This window comes from Hyla sarda, chromosome 2, assembly GCF_029499605.1.
Source record: "Hyla sarda isolate aHylSar1 chromosome 2, aHylSar1.hap1, whole genome shotgun sequence".
NCBI classification, from domain to species: domain Eukaryota; kingdom Metazoa; phylum Chordata; class Amphibia; order Anura; family Hylidae; genus Hyla; species Hyla sarda.
This window is the reverse complement of record NC_079190.1, coordinates 6,213,758-6,240,023: the sequence shown is the minus strand read 5'-3', so window position 1 is coordinate 6,240,023 and position 26,266 is coordinate 6,213,758. Positions and strand designations below refer to the sequence as shown.

At 46.8% G+C, this 26,266-nt stretch overlaps 1 protein-coding gene across 2 annotated transcripts in view; it reads right to left on the bottom strand.

Moving 5' to 3' along the window:
* LOC130358194 (beta-arrestin-1) overlaps nt 1-26,266 on the bottom strand; it is a 255,931-nt gene that overhangs the window by 59,693 nt on the left and 169,972 nt on the right. For both annotated transcript variants that reach the window (XM_056561068.1, XM_056561067.1), the window contains exons 3-7: nt 17,217-17,277; nt 8,895-8,939; nt 8,084-8,280; nt 1,787-1,846; nt 897-964 (exon numbers count right to left, since the gene is read on the bottom strand). In XM_056561068.1, coding sequence (XP_056417043.1) covers nt 897-964; nt 1,787-1,846; nt 8,084-8,280; nt 8,895-8,939; nt 17,217-17,277 — 431 coding nt within the window. The remainder of the gene's footprint in view (nt 1-896; nt 965-1,786; nt 1,847-8,083; nt 8,281-8,894; nt 8,940-17,216; nt 17,278-26,266) is intronic.

Genomic DNA, 26,266 nt, shown 5'->3' with positions numbered 1-26,266 from the left:
ATAGATAGATAGATAGATAGATAGATAGATAGGAGATATATAGATATGAGATAGATATATAGATATGAGATAGATAGATAGATAGATAGATAGACAGATAGATAGATATGAGATAGATAGATATGAGATAGATAGATAGATAGATAGATATGAGATAGATAGATAGATATGAGATAGATATGAGGTAGATAGATACAGTAGATAGATATGAGATAGATAGATAGATAGATAGATAGATATGAGATAGATAGATAGATAGATATGAGATAGATAGATAAAGCAAATATGATGCAGCACTCCACAAGTAGCAAAGAAGGTGGTTTTATTCCATCATGTGCATAGACAACGTTTCACCAGTCTCACACTTGAAAAAGCCAGTGTGAGACTGGTGAAACGTTGTCTATGCACATGATGGAATAAAACCACCTTCTTTGCTACTTGTGGAGTGCTGCATCATATTTGCTTTATCTGGATTAAGGAACCGGAGGACCCAGGTTCCAGATATGCGGGCACCCCGAATTTCTTTTTCACTCTGGATTTTGGTTGTGCCGTTTTTATTTGCATTAGATAGATAGATAGATAGATAGATATGAGATAGATAGATAGATAGATAGATATGAGATAGATATGAGATAAATAGATAGATATGAGATAGATATGAGATAGATAGATAGATAGATAGATATGAGATAGATAGATAGATATGAGATAGATATGAGATAGATAGATAGATAGATAGATATGAGATAGATAGATAGATAGATAGATATGAGATAGATAGATAGATATGAGATAGATAGACAGATAGATATGAGATAGATAGATAGATAGATAGATAGATATGAGATAAATAGATAGATATGAGATAGATAGATAGATAGATAGATAGATTTTACCTTTTGTGGATTTTTTCTTCCAGGGTCTCAGCACAGAATGCCTTCACCTCATAGTCCACGCCGCAGGCCTGAGTGATGGAGAGGACAGAGGATCATCAGTCTGGGGGGGGGTTATTATCAGGACATTTATATCTCCTAGATTAGTCACTTGTCCTCTCTGACTAGTGTCAGACATAGGGGATAAAAATCCATCACGGAAGTCACCACTGAGGTCACCACTGCCACCTTTTCCACAACTCTACCACTATTTCATACCCACCACCTTATTACTACCACCCCCAACCTTGACCAAAATTACCTTAAAGGGGTACTCCAATGGAAAACTTTTTTTTTTTTTTTATCAACTGGTGCCAGAAAGTTAAACAGATTTGTGAATTACTTCTATTAACAAAAAAAAATCTTAATCCTTCCAGTACTTATCAGCTGCTGAATACTACAGAGGAAATTCTTTTCTTTTTGGAACACAGAGCTCTCTGCTGACATCACAAGCACAGCGCTCTCTGCTGACACCACTGTCCATTTTAAGAACTGTCCAGAGTAAGAGAAAATCCCCATAGCAAACATATGCTGCTCTGGACAGTTCCTAAAATGGACAGAGATGTCAGCAGAGAGCACTGTGCTCGTGATGTCAGCAGAGAGCTCTGTGTTCCAAAAAGAGAATAATTTCCTCTGTAGTATTCAGCAGCTAATAAGTACTGGAAGGATTAAGATTTTTGTAATAGAAGTCATTTACAAATCTGTTAAACTTTATGGCACCATTTGATTTAAATTAAAAAAAAAAAAAAAAAAAAGTATTCCACCGGAGTACCCCTTTAATTTAACCTTAAATATAATGTTATTTAACCCTTCACTTTTACCTCCTTCACCCGATCTCAGCTGTGACCACAAACCTTTCCGGTGTCCTCGGGGCCGGGCTGAAGAGTCACCGAACAAGGGAGATTTGGTGGAATCTAGAAAAGAAAAAAAAAAAAAGGTTTATTATCTCTACTGTCCATTATCTGGTTATTACAGACCATGTCGTAACAATGGGGGAAGATTTATAAAATCCTGTGCAGAGGAAAAGTTCTCCACGGGCCCTCTTTAAAAAAATGAAAGCAGCGATCTGATTGGTTGCTATGGGCAACTGGTCAACATTTCCTCTGCACAAGTTTTGATAAATTTCCCCTTTGTTCCCATAAATCGAACAGTCACATGATGATTAACAAAAGTCTTCTGGGCCTTAAAGAGTACCGGTCATCAACAAAAACTTTTAATATGTTGTTCATAATCATTAATGAAGAAATATTGTAATATATCTTCATTAAAAAAATATTAATATTTATACCAGTTTTTTCATTTTATACTTTTGGCCACTAGGGGTCACTCTTCTATGCCTGGTCTGCAGGCAGCTTCCTATGCTTTTCATAGTAAGTGTACAGCTTTTAGGACTAATGCTGAAAGGGCACTGGTCCTTCCACAGGAAGTTCAGTCCTCTCAGCTCAGGACTCGCTCCCAGCCTGGAGCAGCACTGTGAGCTACAAGCCTGCACATGCCTCTCATATAACAGAGGCCAGTCACCTCCCCCTCCCCCCTGCTCTGTGTTCTCCCTGCCCCTCACCACACGTTATCTTATACAATGTATTATCTCACTGCACTCACTCCCTGCTCTGTGCCCCCCCCCCTGACATTCATCTTAAAGGACAACTGCTGCGGCATTACACTTATCCCCTATCCACAGGATAGGGGATAAGTGTTTGATCGCGGGGGGGTCCGACCGCTGGGACCCCCCCCCCATCTCCCTAATGGGGCGCCGCCATAAGCGCTCATGGTGAGCACTAAGGCGCATAGCGTCGACCTAGAGGTCGACGTTGATGCCCCGTCTCCTCCCTGTCCCCATACAGTTCTATGGGGGATGCGGGGAGGCACGAATGCTGCCTCCCCGCCTCTCCCATAGAGATGTATGGAGGAGGCGTACCGGCCGCAACGTCATGCTGCGGCTGGCACGCCCCCTGCACGGGAGAGCCGCGGCCCCGTACAGGAGATCGCCGGGGGCCCCAGCGTTCGGACCTCCCGCAATCAAACACTTATCCCCTATCTTGAGTATAGGGGATAAGTGTTTGTAACGCTGCAGATGTCCTTTAATTACTGCCTCTTTAATTGCTCCCACCGCCCCTGGTTCTCAGCATTGACTTTTTAGTGCAGAGAGACACAGGAGAGAGAGACAGAGGCTGCCGTCCCTCCCCTGTACTTAGTCTGTATGCACACTGCAAAGCAATGTTTCCCAACCAGGGTGCCTCCATCTGTTGCAAAACTACAACTCCCAGCCAAAGGCTGTCCGGGCATGCTGGGAGTTGAAGTTTTGCAACATCTGGAGGGCCACAGTTTGAGACCACTGTGCTAGAGCAACCTCTGGGCTCCTTAAAGGGGTACTCCGGCGGAAAAAAAAACTTTTTTTTTTTTCTATTATAAACTAGTGCCAGAAAGTGCCAGATTTGTAAATTACTTCTATTGAAAAATATTAATCCTTCCAGTACTTATTAGCTGCTGAATACTGCATAGGAAATTCTTTTCTTTTTGGAACACAGAGCTCTCTGCTGACATCACGAGCACAGTGCTCTCTGCTGACACCTCTGTCCATTTTAAAAACTTTCCAGAGTAGGAGAAAATCCCCATAGCAAACATATGCTGCTCTGGACAGTTCCTAAAATGGACAGAGATGTCAGCAGAGAGCACTGTGCTCGTGATGTCAGCAGAGAGCTCTGTGTTCCAAAAAGAAAAGAATTTCCTCTGTAGTATTCAGCAGCTAATAAGTACTGGAAGGATTAAGATTTTTTAATAGAAGCAATTTACAAATCTGTTTAACTTTCTGGCACCAGTTGATTTAAATAAATAAAAAAAATTCCACCGGAGTACCTTTTTATAGGGGTACTCCCCCCCAGACAGCTTATCCCCTAATCAAAGAATAGGGGATAAGATGTCTGATCGTGGGGGTCCTGCCGCTGGGAACCCCCCACGATGTCCCTGCAGCACCCGGTGTTCGTTAAGAACGCCGGCTGCGGCACATGAGGCTCGTGACGTCACGGCCATGCCCCCTCATAACATCATGGTCACGCCCCCTCCCATAGACTTGCATTGTGAGGGAGTCACCTGATGACTGCAGAGTGCCGCAGCAGAAATCGCGGGGGGCCCAGAGATCCTTTGGATGGGGATAAGATGTCTAGGGGTGGAGTACCCCTTTAAGCACCCTGGCCCAGGTGAAAGTACTAGGTGCATGAAAGGACCCAAAGGTCCCAGAGAAGATACCAGTATTAGAAATAGCACATGGTAGATGGGGCGTCCAAAATATTCAAGTTAGGATTCTGCCTTTACGATTGGAGCAGAGGCATAGTTTAGAAGGATGGGGGGGGGGCAGGGCTCATGGGACTGGAACGAATGGGAACAGAGTTCCAGCACTTTTTCCACAGCAGGAACACCGTTCCCATTAGCAGGAGTCCTGCAGGACCAGCCTTTGAATGGAAATCTGGGGTGTGTTCCCATACTTTTTTTTCCCAGGACTGGATACCTGATGGGAAAAAAAGCAAAAAAAAAACAAAAAAAAACAAAAAAAAAAACAAGGAGGACAGCGCCTCGTGTAATTTTGTGCGCGAGGGTCAGAACTCAACCAATTATGTATTGGACTCTGACCTTGTCACCCCCTTGGGTGCATGCCTATTATGCCTACAGGGGTAGCATATGGGGCAGAGCTGCAGCCCCACAGTTATGGAACTATTATCCTCGGCAAGAAGCCGCCAATGGGGATACAATGTGGAAGGAAAGAATGGTGCGCTGGAACGGCCCTAAATCCACTTAAATCCCAAAGAGTTTGGTTGGGGTTTTCATGAGCTGCAACCATAATCATCACAATTATGACAAATCACGGCTCGAACTATCTTGCTTTGCATGTAATGAGTCTCTCTCTATATATTAGCTTCACCTTTTAAGTTGCATTACTGAAAGAAATGAACTTTTTGTCATGTCTGTCTTGGTCTGTGTTCACACACAGCCTATTGGTTTTGTTGTGTGTGAACAGTTTTATGTTTCCTGGTCAGGGAAGAGTTAATGTCTCTGGCTTTTTCAGCTTCAGCCTCTGTTAGCCAATAGCCTTTAGGGTATGTCTATTTAATGTCAGCCCAGTCTAGCCTCTGGGCTGGTGATTATCCTCATTATTGTCACGATTCGGCTTCCAGGTAGTGGATCCTCTGTGTCAGCGAGGGATTGGCGTGGACCGTGCTAGTGGACCGGTTCTAAGAGGCTACTGGTTTTCACCAGAGCCCGCCGCAAAGCGGGATGGTCTTGCTGCGGCAGTAGCAACCAGGTCGTATCCACTAGCAACGGCTCTACCTCGCTGACTGCTGAGAAGGCGTGGGACAGAAGGACTAGGCAGAGGCAAGGTCAGACGTAGCAGAAGGTCGGGGGCAGGCGGCAAGGTTCGTAGTCAGGATGGGTAGCAGAAGTTCAGGTACACAGGCTTTGGACACACTAAACGCTTTCACTGGCACAAGGCAACAAGATCCGGCAAGGGAGTGCAAGGGAGGAGATCAGATATAGCCAGGGAGCAGGTGGAAGCCAATTAAGCTAATTGGGCCAGGCACCAATCATTGGTGCACTGGCCCTTTAAGCCTGAGAGAGCTGGCGCGCGCGCGCCCTAGAGAGCGGAGCCGCGCGCGCCAGCACATGACAGCAGGGGACCGGGACGGGTAAGTGACCTGGGATGCGACTCGCGAGCGGGCGCGTCCCGCTGTGCGAATCGCATCCCCAACGGCCATGACAGTGCAGCGCTCCCGGTCAGCGGGACTGACCGGGGCGCTGCAGGGAGAAAGACGCCGTGAGCGCTCCGGGGAGGAGCGGGGACCCGGAGCGCTAGGCGTAACAATTATATCCTGACTTGCTGCTATGCTGGACATGCTGCTAATGGAGTCTGGGTGAAACTCTTCTTATTTGAGCTTTTAATCTATTATCTCTGTTTTAGCATGCACTTTGTATTTTCTGGTTTTAGCCTTGTTATGTGGCATGCTCTTAGTAGATTTTAAGCTGTGTTTGTTTAGTCGGTTTTAGGATTTATTTATCCTTTCTGCTATGTGTCTGTTCACACTGCGTTTTATCTTGTATCCGTTTATGTGAAGTTATGTGTTTTATATTTCTGTTTTCCTACTGGGCCAGCATCCCGACCTTGGTGTAGTGTGTAGATTGTTCTATAAATATATCCTGTGTATCTGGCATTCCTTTTACCTGTCCATGGGGACTTCGTGTCTACTGGAGGTTTTGCATAGGGAATGCGTATATTCCTGATTAGCGTTAGATCACTGTTTCTGATCCATGGGGACTTAGTCTCTATTGGACATTCTGGGGGATTATACTATATTTCTTAGTTCTTGATTTCAGATCTTTGGAGTTCTGTACATGACTACTGATCTATAGTGTCCTCTGTTCACGACAACGGATCTATAGTGTCCTCTGTTAACGACCACTGAGTCCTCTGTTCATGTCCAATGATCTAAAGTGTTCTCTGTTCATGTCCACTGATAGTGTCCTCTGTGCTGCTCACTGATCTGTGTCCTCTGAACTTATATATTATAGGGTTCTATGTTCCTGTTATGTTTCTAGTTTGTGACCGACTATTTGTTAGTATGTGTTTCTTATTAGGCCCCAGCACTTTAGTTCAGGAAGGGACCGGCGCCCAGTTGTTGATCAACCGTTTAGGGTGGATGGGCAAGTAGGCAGTTCGGTCCCTGAATCTTTTGCACCATATTCTCATTTTCCGATGGTTTACCTGTATATATACAATGAAAAGGGTGCCACTGGGTGACCCCTGATGGGGGGGAGGGGTTGCAGATGTGGCAGCCACACCCATGTTCTGGAGGCTGCACCCCTTATAGCTACACCTATGAGTAAACCAAACAACTCCCAAGAAGGATACAAATCAGAAGAAACTGAACCATCTGGAGATACTGGGAAAAAAAAGTCTGAGCTGAGAAGGAACCAGAAAAATGTAGAAAACTGGTTTGGATGAGACTGGAGTATATAACACGATATAATAAAGACGTTGTAGTATTATGAAGTATGCGTTATGGAATGTTTAGGCACCATGATACTTGTAAACAGTCCCAAGTTTGCTAGGACAATGCCCTGAACCAGACTACAAAGAGTTTTGGGCTTCTGCAACTCTACCCTTTTGGGACATTCAAGGGATTTTTGGGGTGTTTCTAGCGATCAGAGCCCCCCAGCAATCAGTACTTATTCCCTATCATGTGGATAAGGGATCAGTTAATTTTCACCGGAGATCTCCCTTAATGTCCCGATTTTAGGGACTTAAAGGGGTATTCCGGTAGAAAACCTTTTTTTTTTTTTTTAATAAACTGGTGCCAGAAAGTTAAACAGATTTGTAAATTACTTCTATTAAAAAATCTTAATCCTTTTAGTACTTTTTAGCAGCTGTTTGTTACAGAGGAAATTCTTTTATTTTTTGAATTTCTTTTTTGTGTTGTCCACAGTGCTCTCTGCTGACACCTCTGTCCGTATCAGGAACTGTCTAGAGCAGAAGAAAATCCCCATAGCAAACCTATGCTGCTCTGGGCAGTTCCTGATACCGGCAGCAGGTGTCAGCAGAGAGCACTGTGGACAAGACAAAAAAGAAATTCAAAAAGTAAAGAATTTCCTCTGTAGCATACAGCTTTTAAAAGTACTGGAAGGGTAAAGATTATTTTTTTTATAGAAGTAATTTACAAATCTGTTTAACTTTCTGGCACCAGTTCATTTAAAAAAAAGGGGTACTCCGCTCCTCAACGTTTGGAACAAACTGTTCTGAATGTTGGAGCCAATGCCGGGTGCTCGTGATGTCATAGCCCCAACCCCTCATGATGTCATGCCCCGCCCCTCAATGCAAGTCTATGGGAGGGGGCGTGACAGCCGCCACGCCCCCTCCCATAGACTTGCATTGAGCGGGCGGGGCGTTACATCATGAGGGGGTGGGGCTAGGATGTCACGAGCACCCGGGGCCGGCTCAGTTTGTTCCAAACGCATAGCAGCGGAGTACCCCTTTAAATGTTGGTAAACGTGTAATATAACAAAAAATGTAAACAATTTTTTTGCCAAATTTTAACTCTTTACAATAATTTCTCTTCCTTTAAGAAACTTTTTGAACCTCAGAAGAAAAGGCTCCTCTCCCTTACCTCAAAGGTGAACGGGTAGGCGTGCTCGCCCAACTTCTTTATCAAGCGTTCCTGCAGTCTGGTCAGCGGCTTCTTCTCTTCCGGGACCGGGGGGAAGGCTTGAATGTTGGCCACGAAAAGATCCTTCCGAAACGTCAACCCGAGAACATCGAGGTCCTCGCGTCCGTAACGAAAGGCACAGGTCAACGTGACGAACACTGGAGGGAGAACGAGAGACAAAAGCCCTGATTGTAATGAAACGTTGTCAGGAATCGGAGACTGTCGAGACGCCGGACACGTGATGGCTCCATTATCCGAATGGTGCTCTCTCCGCTATGTTCATCCTCAAACCCCTAAATTTTTTGCACTCTAGTTTTTGAGAGATGAGACTATAATAGAGATGACTGAAGCATCGAGGCTTGAAACTACAAGATGCCTCAGATCGTCCCCCGTCTGTAATTACATTTCATTTGGGGATTCATTTCTGGTGAGTAAAAAAAAATAAAAAATGCTCAAAAATGTTATTTCTCCCTAGAAATATATTGAGTCCTTTATGTTTATTGTTTCCTGTAAAAGACCGGATGGACTGAGAACTTAGGTTAAGGAAATGAGGCCCTAAAGTTGGTTGAGGGGCTCAATATTTACTAAAATTGCAGGAGGCTGCTCAATGTTTTAAACCATCGGTGCAACAACATTCTCTGCTTCTTGCTCCGCCCCTGAGGAACGCTATAAGGGCTTATGGCTTATAAATAAGATTGATGTAAGACTCCCCATTGACTTAGTCAAAATGTATTTGTTGCTGCCGGCCCTGAGATGATATCATGTACCTCACCTTTCCTTTCCTTCAGATATTCAGGATCCACCAAAACGACTCCATCTAGAATATGACAAAAATATACATTTATATGAAATGAGAACAAACATGAAGACTCAATGATTGGCTGACTATATGAGACTGTCTATGTTTCCTCGTGCTTATAATTAACTTATAATTTACTTATTATACAGTCAGTCTTTTTCCAGCTTAAAATTGCTGATAACAGAGAGAAATAGACAGTATCCGCTCGCACAGCATATGGATAGGTAGATGGATGCTGCAGGTGTAGGTACTTGTATGCTCAACATTATGTGGAAACTGTCTGCTACATATAGTAACATAGTTCATAAGGTTTAAAAAAGACCTGAGTCCATCAAGTTCAACCTATATCCCTAATGAGTCCCTACTGAGTTGATACAGAGGAGGCAAAAAACCTTCATACTAGAGGTAAAAATTATTTCCCGACTCCAAATATGGCATCAGAATAAATCCCTGGATCAACGTTCTGTCCCTATAAATCTAATATACATAACCAGCAATGTTATTATTCTCCACGAATGCATCCAGACCCCTTTTATATTCTTTTACAGAGTTCCCCATGACACCTCCTCCGGGAGAGAATTCCACAGTCTCACTGCTCTTACAGTAAAGAACCCCCGTCTGTGCTGGTGTAGAAACCTTCTTTCCTCTAGACGTAGAGGATGCCCCCTTGTTATAGATACAGTCCTGGGTGTAAATAGATCATGGAGAGATCTCTGTACTGTCCCCTGATATATTTATACATAGTTATGAGGTCTCCCCTAAGCCTTCTTTTTTCTAAACTAAATAACCCTAATTCTGATAACCTTTCTGGGTACTGTAGTCCTCCCATTCCCCGTATTACTCTGGTGGCCCGTCTTTGAACCCTCTCCAGCTCCACTACATCTTTCTTGTACACTGGTGCCCATTACTGTACACAGTATTCTATGTGTGGTCTGACCAGTACTGTACACAGTATTCTATGTGTGGTCTGACCAGTACTGTACACAGTATTCTATGTGTGGTCTGACCAGTACTGTACACAGTATTCTATGTGTGGTCTGACCAGTACTGTACACAGTATTCTATGTGTGGTCTGACCAGTACTGTACACAGTATTCCATGTGTGGTCTGACCAGTACTGTACACAGTATTCCATGTGTGGTCTGACCAGTACTGTACACAGTATTCTATGTGTGGTCTGACCAGTACTGTACACAGTATTCTATGTGTGGTCTGACCAGTACTGTACACAGTATTCTATGTGTGGTCTGACCAGTACTGTACACAGTATTCTATGTGTGGTCTGACCAGTACTGTACACAGTATTCCATGTGTGGTCTGACTAGTACTGTACACAGTATTCTATGTGTGGTCTGCCCAGTACTGTACACAGTATTCTATGTGTGGTCTGACCAGTACTGTACACAGTATTCCATGTGTGGTCTGACCAGTACTGTACACAGTATTCTATGTGTGGTCTGACCAGTACTGTACACAGTATTCTATGTGTGGTCTGCCCAGTACTGTACACAGTATTCCATGTGTGGTCTGACCAGTACTGTACACAGTATTCTATGTGTGGTCTGACCAGTACTGTACACAGTATTCTATGTGTGGTCTGACCAGTACTGTACACAGTATTCTATGTGTGGTCTGACCAGTACTGTACACAGTATTCTATGTGTGGTCTGACCAGTACTGTACACAGTATTCCATGTGTGGTCTGACCAGTACTGTACACAGTATTCTATGTGTGGTCTGACCAGTACTGTACACAGTATTCCATGTGTGGTCTGACCAGTACTGTACACAGTATTCTATGTGTGGTCTGACCAGTACTGTACACAGTATTCTATGTGTGGTCTGACCAGTACTGTACACAGTATTCTATGTGTGGTCTGACCAGTACTGTACACAGTATTCTATGTGTGGTCTGACCAGTACTGTACACAGTATTCTATGTGTGGTCTGACCAGTACTGTACACAGTATTCCATGTGTGGTCTGACCAGTACTGTACACAGTATTCCATGTGTGGTCTGACCAGTACTGTACACAGTATTCTATGTGTGGTCTGACCAGTACTGTACACAGTATTCTATGTGTGGTCTGACCAGTACTGTACACAGTATTCTATGTGTGGTCTGACCAGTACTGTACACAGTATTCTATGTGTGGTCTGACCAGTACTGTACACAGTATTCCATGTGTGGTCTGACTAGTACTGTACACAGTATTCTATGTGTGGTCTGCCCAGTACTGTACACAGTATTCTATGTGTGGTCTGACCAGTACTGTACACAGTATTCCATGTGTGGTCTGACCAGTACTGTACACAGTATTCTATGTGTGGTCTGACCAGTACTGTACACAGTATTCTATGTGTGGTCTGCCCAGTACTGTACACAGTATTCCATGTGTGGTCTGACCAGTACTGTACACAGTATTCTATGTGTGGTCTGACCAGTACTGTACACAGTATTCTATGTGTGGTCTGACCAGTACTGTACACAGTATTCTATGTGTGGTCTGACCAGTACTGTACACAGTATTCTATGTGTGGTCTGACCAGTACTGTACACAGTATTCCATGTGTGGTCTGACCAGTACTGTACACAGTATTCTATGTGTGGTCTGACCAGTACTGTACACAGTATTCCATGTGTGGTCTGACCAGTACTGTACACAGTATTCTATGTGTGGTCTGACCAGTACTGTACACAGTATTCTATGTGTGGTCTGACCAGTACTGTACACAGTATTCTATGTGTGGTCTGACCAGTACTGTACACAGTATTCTATGTGTGGTCTGACCAGTACTGTACACAGTATTCCATGTGTGGTCTGACTAGTACTGTACACAGTATTCTATGTGTGGTCTGCCCAGTACTGTACACAGTATTCCATGTGTGGTCTGACCAGTACTGTACACAGTATTCTATGTGTGGTCTGCCCAGTACTGTACACAGTATTCTATGTGTGGTCTGACCAGTACTGTACACAGTATTCTATGTGTGGTCTGACCAGTACTGTACACAGTATTCTATGTGTGGTCTGACCAGTACTGTACACAGTATTCTATGTGTGGTCTGTCCAGTACTGTACACAGTATTCCATGTGTGGTCTGACCAGTACTGTACACAGTATTCCATGTGTGGTCTGACCAGTACTGTACACAGTATTCCATGTGTGGTCTGACCAGTACTGTACACAGTATTCTATGTGTGGTCTGACCAGTACTGTCCACAGTATTCTATGTGTGGTCTGACCAGTATTGTACACAGTATTCTATGTGTGGTCTGACCAGTACTGTACACAGTATTCCATGTGTGGTCTGATCAGTACTGTACACAGTATTCTATGTGTGGTCTGATCAGTACTGTACACAGTATTCCATGTGTGGTCTGATCAGTACTGTACACAGTATTCCATGTGTGGTCTGACCAGTACTGTACACAGTATTCTATGTGTGGTCTGACCAGTACTGTACACAGTATTCTATGTGTGGTCTGACCAGTACTGTACACAGTATTCCATGTGTGGTCTGATCAGTACTGTACACAGTATTCTATGTGTGGGCTGACCAGTACTGTACATAGTATTCTATGTGTGTTCTGACTAGTTCTGTACACAGTATTCTATGTGTGGTCTGACCAGTACTGTACACAGTATTCTATGTGTGGTCTGATCAGTACTGTACATAGTAATCTATGTGTGGTCTGACCGGTACTTTACACAGTATTCTATGTGTGGTCTGACCAGTACTGTACACAGTATTCTATGTGTGGTCTGACCAGTACTGTACACAGTATTCTATGTGTGGTCTGACCAGTACTGTACACAGTATTCTATGTGTGGTCTGACTAGTGATTTGTACAGCGGTAGAATTATTTCCTTGTTGTGGTCATCTATGCCCCTATTGATACCCCCATGATTTTATTTGCCTTGGCAGCAGCTGCTCGACACTGGTCACTACAGCTAAATTTACTATTAACTAAAACTCCCAAGTCCTTTTCCATGTCAGTTGTCCCAAGTGTTCTCCCATTTAATACATAATTCCAGCCCGGATTTTTCCCTCCCCATGTGCATTACTTTACATTTATCAGTGTTACCTCATCTGCCACTTCCCAGCCCAAGCCTCCAACCTATCCAGATCCATTTGTAACAGTACACAGTCCTTTATTGTGTTATCTACAATACACAGTGCACTGTCCTCTATAGTGTTATCTACTATATACAGTGCACTGTCCTCTATTGTGTTATCTACTATATACAGTGCACTGTCCTCTATTGTGTTTACCACTTTACAGACAACGGAGGTTAAACTAACAGACCTATAATTCCCGGGGTTACTTTTTGACCCCTTTTTAAATATTGGCACCACATTTGCCATGCGCCAGTCCTGGGGAACAGTCCTTTTTACTATAGAGTCCATGAATATTAAAAATAGGGGTCTGTCTATTACATTACTTAATTCCTTTAGAACACGTGGGTGAATGCCATCTGGACTTGGTGGTTTGTCTATTTTGATTTTTTGTAGACGGCACTGTACTTCTTCCTGGGTTAGACAAGTGACCTGTACTTCTTCCTGTGTTTGACAGGTGACCTGTACTTCTTCCTGGGTTACACAGGTGACCTGAACTGGGGAGTTTACCTTATCTCACTGTATTTCACCTGGCATTTCATTTTCCTCGGTGAATACAGTGGAGAAGAATTTGTTTACTATATTTGATTTTTCCTGATCCCCGTTTATGATTTCTCCCTCATCATTTTTTAAAGGGCCTACACTTTAATTTTTAACCTTTTTGCTATTTATATAGTTAACAAAAACTTTTTGGGGTTAGTTTTACTCTCTTTGGCAATGCGTCTCTATTTTGAGTGCTTTTATTTGTTTTTTACATACAGTCATGGCCGTAAACGTTGGCACCCCTGAAATCTTTCTAGAAAATCAAATATTTCCCTTTGTGTGTATTTGAACTATACCAAAAAAGAGAGGAAAAAAAGCAAATTGGACATAATGTCACCAAACTCCAAAAATGGTCTGGACACAATTATTGGCACCCTTTCAAAATTGTGGATAAATAAGATTCTTTCAATCATGTGATGCTGCTTTATACTCACCTGGGGCAAGTAACAGGTGTGGGCAATATAAAAATCACACCTGAAAGCAGATAAAAAGGAGAGAAGTTCACTTAGTCTTTGCATTGTGTGTCTGTGTGTGCCACACTAAGCATGGACAACAGAAAGAGGAGAAGAGAACTGTCTGAGGACTTGAAAACCAAAATTGTGGAAAAATATCAACAATCTCAAGGTTACAAGTCCATCTCCAGAGATCTAGATTTGCCTTTGTCCTCAGTGCGCAACATTGTCAAGAAGTTTACAACCCCCGGTACTGTAGATAATCTCCCTGGGTGTGGACGGAAGAGAAAAATTGATGAAAGGTGTAAACGCAGGATAGTCCGGATGGTGGATAAGCAGCCCCAAACAAGTTCCAAAGATATTCAAGCTGTCCTGCAGGCTCAAGGAGCATCAGTGTCAGCGCTAACTATCCGTCAACATTTAAATATGGAGGACCCCACTATGGAGGAGACCCAGGAGGACCCCACTATGGAGGAGACCCAGAAGGACACCACTATGGAGGAGACCCAGGAGGACACCACTATGGAGGAGACCCAGGAGGACCCCACTATGGAGGAGACCCAGGAGGACCCCACTATGGAGGAGACCCAGGAGGACCCCACTATGGAGGAGACCCAGGAGGACCCCACTATGGAGGAGACCCAGGAGGACCCCACTATGGAGAAGACCCAGGAGGACCCCACTATGGAGAAGACCCAGGAGGACCCCACTATGGAGGAGACCCAGGAGGACCCCACCATGGAGGAGACCCAGGAGGACCCCAATATGGAGGAGACCCAGGAGGACCCCACTATGGAGGAGACCCAGGAGGACCCCACTATGGAGGAGACCCAGGAGGATCCCACTATGGAGGAGACCCAGGAGGACCCCACTATGGAGGAGACCCAGGAGGACCCCACTATGGAGGAGACCCAGGAGGACCCCACTATGGAGGAGACCCAGGAGGACCCCACTGCTGACACAGAGTCATAAAAAAGCAAGACTACATTTTACCAAAATGAACTTGAGTAACCAAAATCCTTCTGGGAAAACGTCTTGTGGACAGATGAGACCAAGATAGAGGTTTTTGGTAAAGCACATAATTCTACTATTTACCAAAAACGGAATGAGGCCTACAAAGAAAAGAACACAGAACCTACAGTGACATATGGTGGAGGTCAGTGATATTTTGGGTGTTTTGCTGCCTCTGGCACTGGGGGCCTTGAATGTGTACAAGACATCATGAAATCTGAGGATTACCAATGGATTTTGGGTCGCACTGTACAGCCCGGTGTCAGAAAGCTGGGTTTGTGTCCGAGATCTTGGGTCTTCCAGCAGGAAAATGACCCCAAACATACATCAAAACCCCCCCAGAAATGGATGACAACAAAGTGCTGGAGAGTTCTGAAGTGTCAGCAATGAGTCCAGATCTAAATCCCATTGATCACCTGTGGAGAGATCCTATAATTACTGTTGGGAAAAGGCGCCGTCCAATAAGAGACCTGGAGCAGTTTGTAAAGGAAGAGTCCAACATTCCGGCTGAGAGGTGTAAGAAGCTTATTGATGGTTATAGGAAGAGTGGTCCAACATTCTGGCTGAGAGGTGTAAGAAGCTTATTGATGGTTATAGGAAGACACTGTTTTCACTTATTTTTTCCAAAGGGTGTGCAACCAAATATTAAGTTAAGGGTGCCAATAATTTTGTCCAAAACATTTTTGGAGTTTGGTGACATTATGTCCAATTTGCTTTTTTTCCTCCTTTTTTGGTTTAGTTCCAATACACACAAAGGGAATAAACATGTGTATAGCAAAACCTGTGTTACTGCAATATATATATATATACAGAGGAGAGGAGATCTATATATATATATATACAGACGAGAGGAGATCTATATATATATATATATATATATATATATACAGAGGAGAGGAGATCTCTATATATATATATACAGAGGAGAGGAGATCTATATATATATATATACACAAAGGGAATAAACATGTGTATAGCAAAACCTGTGTTACTGCAATCCTTTCCTGTGAGGAATACTTCATTTTCTAGAAACATTTCAGGGGGGACAACATTTACGGCCATGACTGTATTTTACATTTTTCTCTATAGCTTTTTAATGCTTCTTCACTGCCGTCCTGTTTTAGTAACTGAAATGCTTTATTTTTATCATTTATTGCCCCTTCACATTTTTATTCATCCATATTGGTTTTCTTTTATATGCTGATCATCACGTAGTATCTGTACCCGCATCCAGACACTGTTTTTCTCCCTGGACATGACATCTTCTTCTTGTATCTGACGAACCTAGATTCTTCCATCCGATGGCGACGAGGATCAATCCCACAAGAATGAGCCCCATCATCCCAGAATTGATGACTTTACCCCTTTCCAGCCCCCGCCTGGCATTGAGCACACTATCTCACAGCTCCTCAGTACAATCCATTCTAATCGTAATACACTTTTGGACCTGTCTGTACTTGCTTCTTTTCTCACAGCCTTATTTGCATTCAATAATTGATTCTATTTTTAAGGCATGCGGAAAAGACGGAGGCCGCGGAGAAGATTCGCAGGTCGAATATTAAATTCCTGCACGCTGAGAGTAAATGAATTACTGTGGATGGAAAAAGTGATAGCGGAGCGAGCGCCAACACGTCGCGACCTTTGCAGGCCGACACACGTTACTTCTCCGTGGTTTACTGTACCAAAAAACAACATTTTTGAAACAATTCCAGGTCTTTGGATCCCAGCTCCTTAAAGTAAACTGCACATAAAGGATTAAGGAGGACCCCGCCTTTAGAGACCTTCTGATATGTAGTAGTCATCTACCACATCAAAATTTGTGCTATTTTTGATGAATGTTAATAATCTATTTCTACAGTAGATGGAGTTCAGTATTTCTAATACAGGGCTCCAAATTCCCTGCATAGAGTTACATTGTAGAAGCCTGCAGCCTCCACTAGAGGGAGCTCACTGCATATGGTTTATAAATTGAGCTCCATTATAAAACTGTGTACAGTGAGCTCCCCCTAGAGGTGGCTGCAGGGAGACAGAATGCTATTATATAACCCTGCAGGGTGTTTGGAGTACTGACAGCTATGAAGATGTATTAGGAAATAGATGAATGATAATAGTGATGGTTAATAACTATATATATATATATATATATATATATATATATTTCACTCACCTACAGGGTCCACGACATCTATGTGATCCACAAAGTCCCTCTTCCCCAGATACACCGTAAGCTGTGCAAGAGAAACACCAGATGTCAATTCGCAGAATGGATCCGCTCATGTAACTACGGTGATCCCTGTGATCACATGACCCCCCCCCCTCAACCTGTCTACGACATGAACAGACCCTGTACTGATCTACAACAAAGACCACCCTCCACCACACACACTGGCCTATGGCATGAACGGAGCCCCTGATCTATGGCAAGAATAGACCCCCACGAATATATAGCATGTAGGGGTCCCCTACCCACTGATCTTTAGCTGAAGACACTAAACGAAGGGACACCAAGGACTGAGACAACAAAACCCTGGGCCCCTGTGGTTATACCTGTGTGTACAGACTGGGCCCCTGTGGTTATACCTGTGCGTACAGACTGGGACCCTGTGGTTATACCTGTGTGTACAGACTGGGCCCCTGTGGTTATACCTGTGTGTACAGACTTGGCCCCTGTGGTTATACCTGTGCGTACAGACTGGGCCCCTGTGGTTATACCTGTGTGTACAGACTGGGCCCCTGTGGTTATACCTGTGTGTACAGACTGGGCCCCTATGGTTATACCTGTGTGTATAGACTGGGCCCCTGTGGTTATACCTGTGCGTACAGACTGGGACCCTGTGGTTATACCTGTGTGTACAGACTGGGCCCCTGTGGTTATACCTGTGTATAGACTGGGACCCTGTGGTTATATCTGTATGTACAGACTGGGCCCCTGTGGTTATACCTGTGTGTACAGACTGGGCCCCTATGGTTATACCTGTGTGTACAGACTGGGCCCCTGTGGTTATACCTGTGTGTACAGACTGGGCCCCTGTGGTTATACCTGTGTGTACAGACTGGGCCCCTGTGGTTATACCTGTGTGTACAGACTGGGCCCCTGTGGTTATACCTGTGTGTACAGACTGGGTCCCTGTGGTTATACCTGTGTGTACAGACTGGGCCCCTGTGGTTATACCTGTGTGTACAGACTGGGTCCCTGTGGTTATATCTGTGTGTACAGACTGGGCCCCTGGGGTTATACCTGTGTGTACAGACTGTGCCCCTGTGGTTATACCTGTGTGTATAGACTGGGACCCTGTGGTTATACCTGTGTGTACAGACTGGGCCCCTGTGGTTATACCTGTGTGTACAGACTGGGCCCCTGTGGTTATACCTGTGTGTACAGACTGGGCCCCTGTGGTTATACCTGTGTATACAGACTGGGCCCCTGTGGTTATATCTGTGTGTACAGACTGGGCCCCTGTGGTTATACCTGTGTGTACAGACTGGGCCCCTGTGGTTATACCTGTGTGTACAGACTGGGCCCCTGTGGTTATATCTGTATGTACAGACTGGGCCCCTGTGGTTATACCTGTGTGTACAGACTGGGCCCCTATGGTTATACCTGTGTGTACAGACTGGGCCCCTGTGGTTATACCTGTGTGTGCAGACTGGGCCCCTGTGGTTATACCTGTGTGTACAGACTGGGCCCCTGTGGTTATACCTGTGGATAGACTGGGACCCTGTGGTTATATCTGTATGTACAGACTGGGCCCCTGTGGTTATACCTGTGTGTACAGACTGGGCCCCTATGGTTATACCTGTGTGTACAGACTGGGCCCCTGTGGTTATACCTGTGTGTACTGACTGGGCCCCTGTGGTTACACCTGTGTGTACAGACTGGGCCCCTGTGGTTATACCTGTGTATAGACTGGGACCCTGTGGTTATACCTGTGTGTACAGACTGGGCCCCTGTGGTTATACCTGTGTGTACAGACTGGGCCCCTGTGGTTATCCCTGTGTGTACAGACTGGGTCCCTGTGGTTATCCCTGTGTGTACAGACTGGGCCCCTGTGGTTATACCTGTGTGTACAGACTGGGCCCCTGTGGTTATACCTGTGTGTACAGACTGGGCCCCTCTGGTTATACCTGTGTGTACTGACTGGGCCCCTGTTGTTATACCTGTGTGTACAGACTGGGCCCCAGTGGTTATACCTGTGTGTACAGACTGGGCCCCAGTGGTTATACCTGTGTGTACAAACTGGGCCCCTGTGGTTATACCTGTGTGTACAGACTGGGCCCCTATGGTTATACCTGTGTGTACAGACTGGGCCCCTATGGTTATACCTGTGTGTACAGACTGGGCCCCAGTGGTTATACCTGTGTGTACAGACTGGGCCCCTGTGGTTATACCTGTGTGTACAGACTGGGCCCCTATGGTTATACCTGTGTGTACAGACTGGGCCCCTGTGGTTATACCTGTGTGTACAGACTGGGCCCCTGTGATTATACCTGTGTGTACAGACTGGGCCCCTGTGGTTATACCTGTGTATACAGACTGGGCCCCTGGGGTTATACCTGTGTGTACAGACTGGGCCCCTGTGGTTAAACCTGTGTGTACAGATTGGGCCCCTGTGGTTATACCTGTGTGTACAGACTGGGCCCCTGTGGTTATACCTGTGTATAGACTGGGACCCTGTGGTTATAAATGCGTGTACAGACTGGGCCCCTATGGTTATACCTGTGTGTACAGACTGGGCCCCTGTGGTTATACCTGTGTATACAGACTGGGCCCCTGTGGTTATACCTGTGTGTACAGACTGGGCCCCTGTGTTTATATCTGTGTGTACGGACTGGGCCCCTGTGGTTATCCCTGTGTGTACAGACTGGGCCCCTGTGGTTATACCTGTGTGTACAGACTGGGCCCCTATGGTTATCCCTGTGTGTACAGACTGGGCCCCTGTGGTTATAACTGTGTGTACAGACTGGGCCCCTGTGGTTATACCTGTCTGTACAGACTGGGCCCCTGTGGTTATACCTGTGTGTACAGACTGGGCCCCTGTGGTTATACCTGTGTGTACAGACTGGGCCCCTGTGGTTATACCTGTGTGTACAGACTGGGGCCCTATGGTTATACCTGTGTGTACAGACTGGGCCCCTGTGGTTATACCTGTGTGTACAGACTGGGCCCCTGTGGTTATACCTGTTGATAGACTGGGACCCTGTGGTTATATCTGTGTGTACAGACTGGGCCCCTGTGGTTATATCTGTGTGTACAGACTGGGCCCCTGTGGTTATACCTGTGTGTACAGACTGGGCCCCTGTGGTTACACCTGTGTGTACAGACTGGGCCCCTGTGGTTATACCTGTGTATAGACTGGGACCCTGTGGTTATACCTGTGTGTACAGACTGGGCCCCTGTGGTTATACCTGTGTGTACAGACTGGGCCCCTGTGGTTATCCCTGTGTGTATAGACTGGGCCACTGTGGTTATCCCTGTGTGTACAGACTGGGCCCCTGTGGTTATACCTGTGTGTACAGACTGGGCCCCTGTGGTTATACCTGTGTGTACAGACTGGGCCCCTCTGGTTATACCTGTGTGTACAGACTGGGCCCCTGTTGTTATACCTGTGTGTACAGACTGGGCCCCTATGGTTATACCTGTGTGTACAGACTGGGCCCCAGTGGTTATACCTGTGTGTACAGACTGGGCCCCTGTGGTTATACCTGTGTGTACAGACTGGGCCCCTATGGTTATACCTGTGTGTACAGACTGGGCCCCTGTGGTTATACCTGTGTGTACAGACTGGGCCCCTGTGATTATACCTGTGTGTAAAGACTGGGCCCCTGTGATTATACCTGTGTGTACAGACTGGGCCCCTGTGGTTATACCTGTGTATACAGACTGGGCCCCTGGGGTTATACCTGTGTGTACAGACTGGGCCCCTGTGGTTAAACCTGTGTGTACAGATTGGGCCCCTGTGGTTATACCTGTGTGTACAGACTGGGCCCCTGTGGTTATACCTGTGTATAGACTGGGACCCTGTGGTTATATCTGTATGTACAGACTGGGCCCCTGTGGTTATACCTGTGTGTACAGACTGGGCCCCTATGGTTATACCTGTGTGTACAGACTGGGCCCCCGTGGTTATACCTGTGTGTACAGACTGGGCCCCTGTGATTATACCTGTGTGTACAGACTGGGCCCCTGTGGTTTTACCTGTGTGTACAGACTGGGTCCCTGTGGTCATAAATGCGTGTACAGACTGGGCCCCTATGGTTATACCTGTGTGTACAGACTGGGCCCCTGTGGATATACCTGTGTATACAGACTGGGCCCCTGTGGTTATACCTGTGTGTACAGACTGGGCCCCTGTGTTTATATCTGTGTGTACGGACTGGGCCCCTGTGGTTATACCTGTGTGTACAGACTGGGCCCCTGTGGTTATACCTGTGTGTACAGACTGGGCCCCTGTGGTTATCCCTGTGTGTACAGACTAGGCCCCTGTGGTTATACCTGTGTGTACAGACTGGGCCCCTGTGGTTATACTTGTGTGTACAGACTGGGCCCCTGTGGTTATACCTGTGTGTACAGATTGGGCCCCTGTGGTTATACCTGTGTATACAGACTGGGCCCCTATGGTTATACCTGTGTGTACAGACTGGGCCCCTGTGGTTATACCTGTGTGTACAGACTGGGCCCCTGTGGTTATACCTGTGTATACAGACTGGGCCCCTGGGGTTATACCTGTGTGTACAGACTGGGCCCTATGGTTATACCTGTGTGTACAGACTGGGCCTCTGTGGTTATACCTGTGTGTACAGACTGGGCCCCTGTGGTTATACCTGTGTATAGACTGGGCCCCTGTGGTTATACCTGTGTGTACAGACTGGGCCCCTGTGGTTATACCTGTGTGTACAGACTGCGCCCCTGTGGTTATATCTGTGTGTACAGACTGGGCCCCTGGGGTTATACCTGTGTGTACAGACTGGGCCCCTGTGGTTATACCTGTGTGTACAGACTGGGCCCCTGTGGTTATACCTGTGTGTACTGACTGTGCCCCTGTGGTTATACCTGTGTGTACAGACTGGGCCCCTGTGGTTATACCTTCGTGTGCAGACTGGGCCCCAGTGGTTATACCTGTGTGTACAGACTGGGCCCCTGGGGTTATACATGTGTGTACAGACTGGGCCCCTGTGGTTATACCTGTGTGTACAGACTGGGCCCCTGTGGTTATACCTGTGTGTACAGACTGGGCCCCCGTGGTTATACCTGTGTGTACAGACTGGGCCCCTGTTGTTATACCTGTGTGTACAGACTGGGCCCCTGGGGTTATACCTGTGTGTACAGACTGGGCTCCTGTGGTTATACCTGTGTGTACAGACTGGGCCCCTGTGGTTATACCTGTGTGTACAGACTGGGCCCCTGTGGTTATACCTGTGTGTACAGACTGGGCCCCTATGGTTATATCTGTGTGTACAGACTGGGCCCCTGTGGTTATCCCTGTGTGTACAGACTGGGCCCCTGGGGTTATACCTGTATGTACAGACTGGGCCCCTGTGGTTATACCTGTGTGTACAGACTGGGCCCCTATGGTTATACCTGTGTGTACAGACTGGGTCCCTGTAGTTATACCTGTGTGTACAGACTGGGCCCCTGTGGTTATACCTGTGTGTATAGACTGGGCCCCTGTGGTTATACCTATGTGTACAGACTGGGCCCCTCTGGTTATACCTGTGTGTACAGACTGGGCCCCTCTGGTTATACCTGTGTGTACAGACTTGGCCCATGTGGTTATCCCTGTGTGTACAGACTGGGCCCCTGTGGTTATCCCTGTGTGTACAGACTGGGCCCCTGTGGTTATCCCTGTGTGTACAGACTGGGCCCCTGTGGTTATACCTGTGTGTACAGACTGGGTCCCTGTGGTTATACCTGTGTGTACAGACTGGGCCCCTGTGGTTATACCTGTGTGTACAGACTGGGCCCCAGTGGTTATACCTGTGTGTACAGACTGGGCCCCTGTGGTTATACCTGTGTGTACAGACTGGGCCCCTGTGGTTATACCTGTGTGTACAGACTGGGCCCCTATGGTTATATCTGTGTGTACAGACTGGGCCCCTGTGGTTATACCTGTGTGTACAGACTGGGCCCCTGGGGTTATACCTGTATGTACAGACTGGGCCCCTGTGGTGATACCTGTGTGTACAGACTGGGCCCTATGGTTATACCTGTGTGTACACACTGGGCCCCTATGGTTATACCTGTGTGTACAGACTGGGCCCCTATGGTTATACCTGTGTGTACAGACTGGGCCCCTGTGGTTATACCTGTGTGTACAGACTGGGCTCCTGGGGTTATACCTGTGTGTACAGACTGGGCCCCTGTGGTTATACCTGTGTGTACAGACTGGGCTCCTGGGGTTATACCTGTGTGCACAGACTGGGCCCCTGTGGTTATACCTGTGTGTACAGACTGGGCATCTGTGGTTATACCTGTGTGTACAGACTGGGCCCCTATGGTTATACCTGTGTATACAGACTGGGCCCCTGGGGTTATACCTGTGTGTACAGACTGGGCCCCTGTGGATAAACCTGTGTGTACAGATTGGGCCCCTGTGGTTATACCTGTGTGTACAGACTGGGCCCCTGTGGTTATACCTGTGTATAGACTGGGACCCTGTGGTTAAATCTGTATGTACAGACTGGGCCCCTGTGGTTATACCTGTGTGTACAGAGTGGGCCCCTATGGTTATACCTGTGTGTACAGACTGGGCCCCTGTGGTTATACCTGTGTGTACAGACTGGGCCCCCGTGGTTATACCTGTGTGTACAGACTGGGTCCCTGTGGTTATACCTGTGTGTACAGACTGGGTCCCTGTGGTTATAAATGCGTGTACAGACTGGGCCCCTATGGTTATGCCTGTGTGTACAGACTGGGCCCCTGTGGTTATACCTGTGTATACAGACTGGGCCCCTGTGGTTATACCTGTGTGTACAGACTGGGCCCCTATGGTTATCCCTGTGTGTACAGACTGGGCCCCTGTGGTTATACCTGTGTGTACAGACTGGGCCCCTGTGGTTATACCTGTGTGTACAGACTGGGCCCCTGTGGTTATACCTGTGTGTACAGACTGGGCCCCTATGGTTATCCCTGTGTGTACAGACTGGGCCCCTGTGGTTATACCTGTGTGTACAGACTGGGGCCCTATGGTTATACCTGTGTGTACAGACTGGGCCCCTGTGGTTATACCTGTGTGTAAAGACTGGGCCCCTGTGGTTATACCTGTGTGTACAGACTGGGCCCCTGTGGTTATACCTGTGGATAGACTGGGACCCTGTGGTTATATCTGTATGTACAGACTGGGCCCCTGTGGTTATACCTGTGTGTACAGACTGGGCCCCTGTGGTTATACCTGTGTGTACAGACTGGGTCCCTGTGGTTACACCTGTGTGTACAGACTGGGCCCCTGTGGTTATACCTGTGTATAGACTGGGACCCTGTGGTTATACCTGTGTGTACAGACTGGGCCCCTGTGGTTATACCTGTGTGTACAGACTGGGCCCCTGTGGTTATCCCTGTGTGTATAGACTGGGCCCCTGTGGTTATCCCTGTGTGTACAGACTGGGCCCCTGTGGTTATACCTGTGTGTACAGACTGGGCCCCTGTGGTTATACCTGTGTGTACAGACTGGGCCCCTCTGGTTATACCTGTGTGTACAGACTGGGCCCCTGTTGTTATACCTGTGTGTACAGACTGGGCCCCTATGGTTATACCTGTGTGTACAGACTGGGCCCCAGTGGTTATACCTGTGTGTACAGACTGGGCCCCTGTGGTTATACCTGTGTGTACAGACTGGGCCCCTGTGGTTATATCTGTTTGTACAGACTGGGCCCCTGTGGTTATACCTGTGTGTACAGACTGGGCCCCTATGGTTATACCTGTGTGTACAGACTGGGCCCCTGTGGTTATACCTGTGTGTACAGACTGGGCCCCTGGGGTTATACCTGTGTGTACAGACTGGGCCCCTGTGGTTATACCTGTGTGTACAGACTGGGCCCCTGTGGTTATACCTGTGTGTACAGACTGGGCCCCTGTGGTTATACCTGTGTGTACAGACTGGGCCCCTGTGATTATACCTGTGTGTACAGACTGGGCCCCTGTGGTTATACCTGTGTATACAGACTGGGCTCCTGTGGTTATACCTGTGTGTACAGACTGGGCCCCTGTGGTTAAACCTGTGTGTACAGATTGGGCCCCTGTGGTTATACCTGTGTGTACAGACTGGGCCCCTGTGGTTATACCTGTGTGTACAGACTGGGCCCCTGGGGTTATACCTGTGTATAGACTGGGACCCTGTGGTTATATCTGTATGTACAGACTGGGCCCCTGTGGTTATACCTGTGTGTACAGACTGGGCCCCTGTGGTTATACCTGTGTGTACAGACTGGGCCCCTGTGGTTATACCTGTGTGTACAGACTGGGCCCCCGTGGTTATACCTGTGTGTACAGACTGGGCCCCTGTGGTTATACCTGTGTGTACAGACTGGGCCCCTATGGTTATACCTGTGTGTACAGACTGGGTCCCTGTGGTTATAAATGCGTGTTCAGACTGGGCCCCTGGGGTTATACCTGTGTGTACAGACTGGGCCCCTGTGGTTATACCTGTGTGTATAGACTGGGCCCCTGTGGTTATACCTGTGTGTACAGACTGGGCCCCTCTGGTTATACCTGTGTGTACAGACTTGGCCCCTGTGGTTATCCCTGTGTGTACAGACTGGGCCCCTGTGGTTATCCCTGTGTGTACAGACTGGGCCCCTGTGGTTATATCTGTGTGTACAGACTAGGCCCCTGTGGTTATCCCTGTGTGTACAGACTGGGCCCCTGTGGTTATCCCTGTGTGTACAGACTGGGCCCCTGGGGTTATACCTGTATGTACAGACTGGGCCCCTGTGGTTATACCTGTGTGTACAGACTGGGCCCCTATGGTTATACCTGTGTGTACAGACTGGGTCCCTGTGGTTATACCTGTGTGTACAGACTGGGCCCCTGTGGTTATACCTGTGTGTATAGACTGGGCCCCTGTGGTTATACCTGTGTGTACAGACTGGGCCCCTGTGGTTATACCTGTGTGTACAGACTGGGCCCCTGTGGTTATACCTGTGTGTACAGACTGGGCCCCTGTGGTTATACCTGTGTGTACAGACTGGGCCCCTGTGGTTATACCTGTGTGTACAGACTTG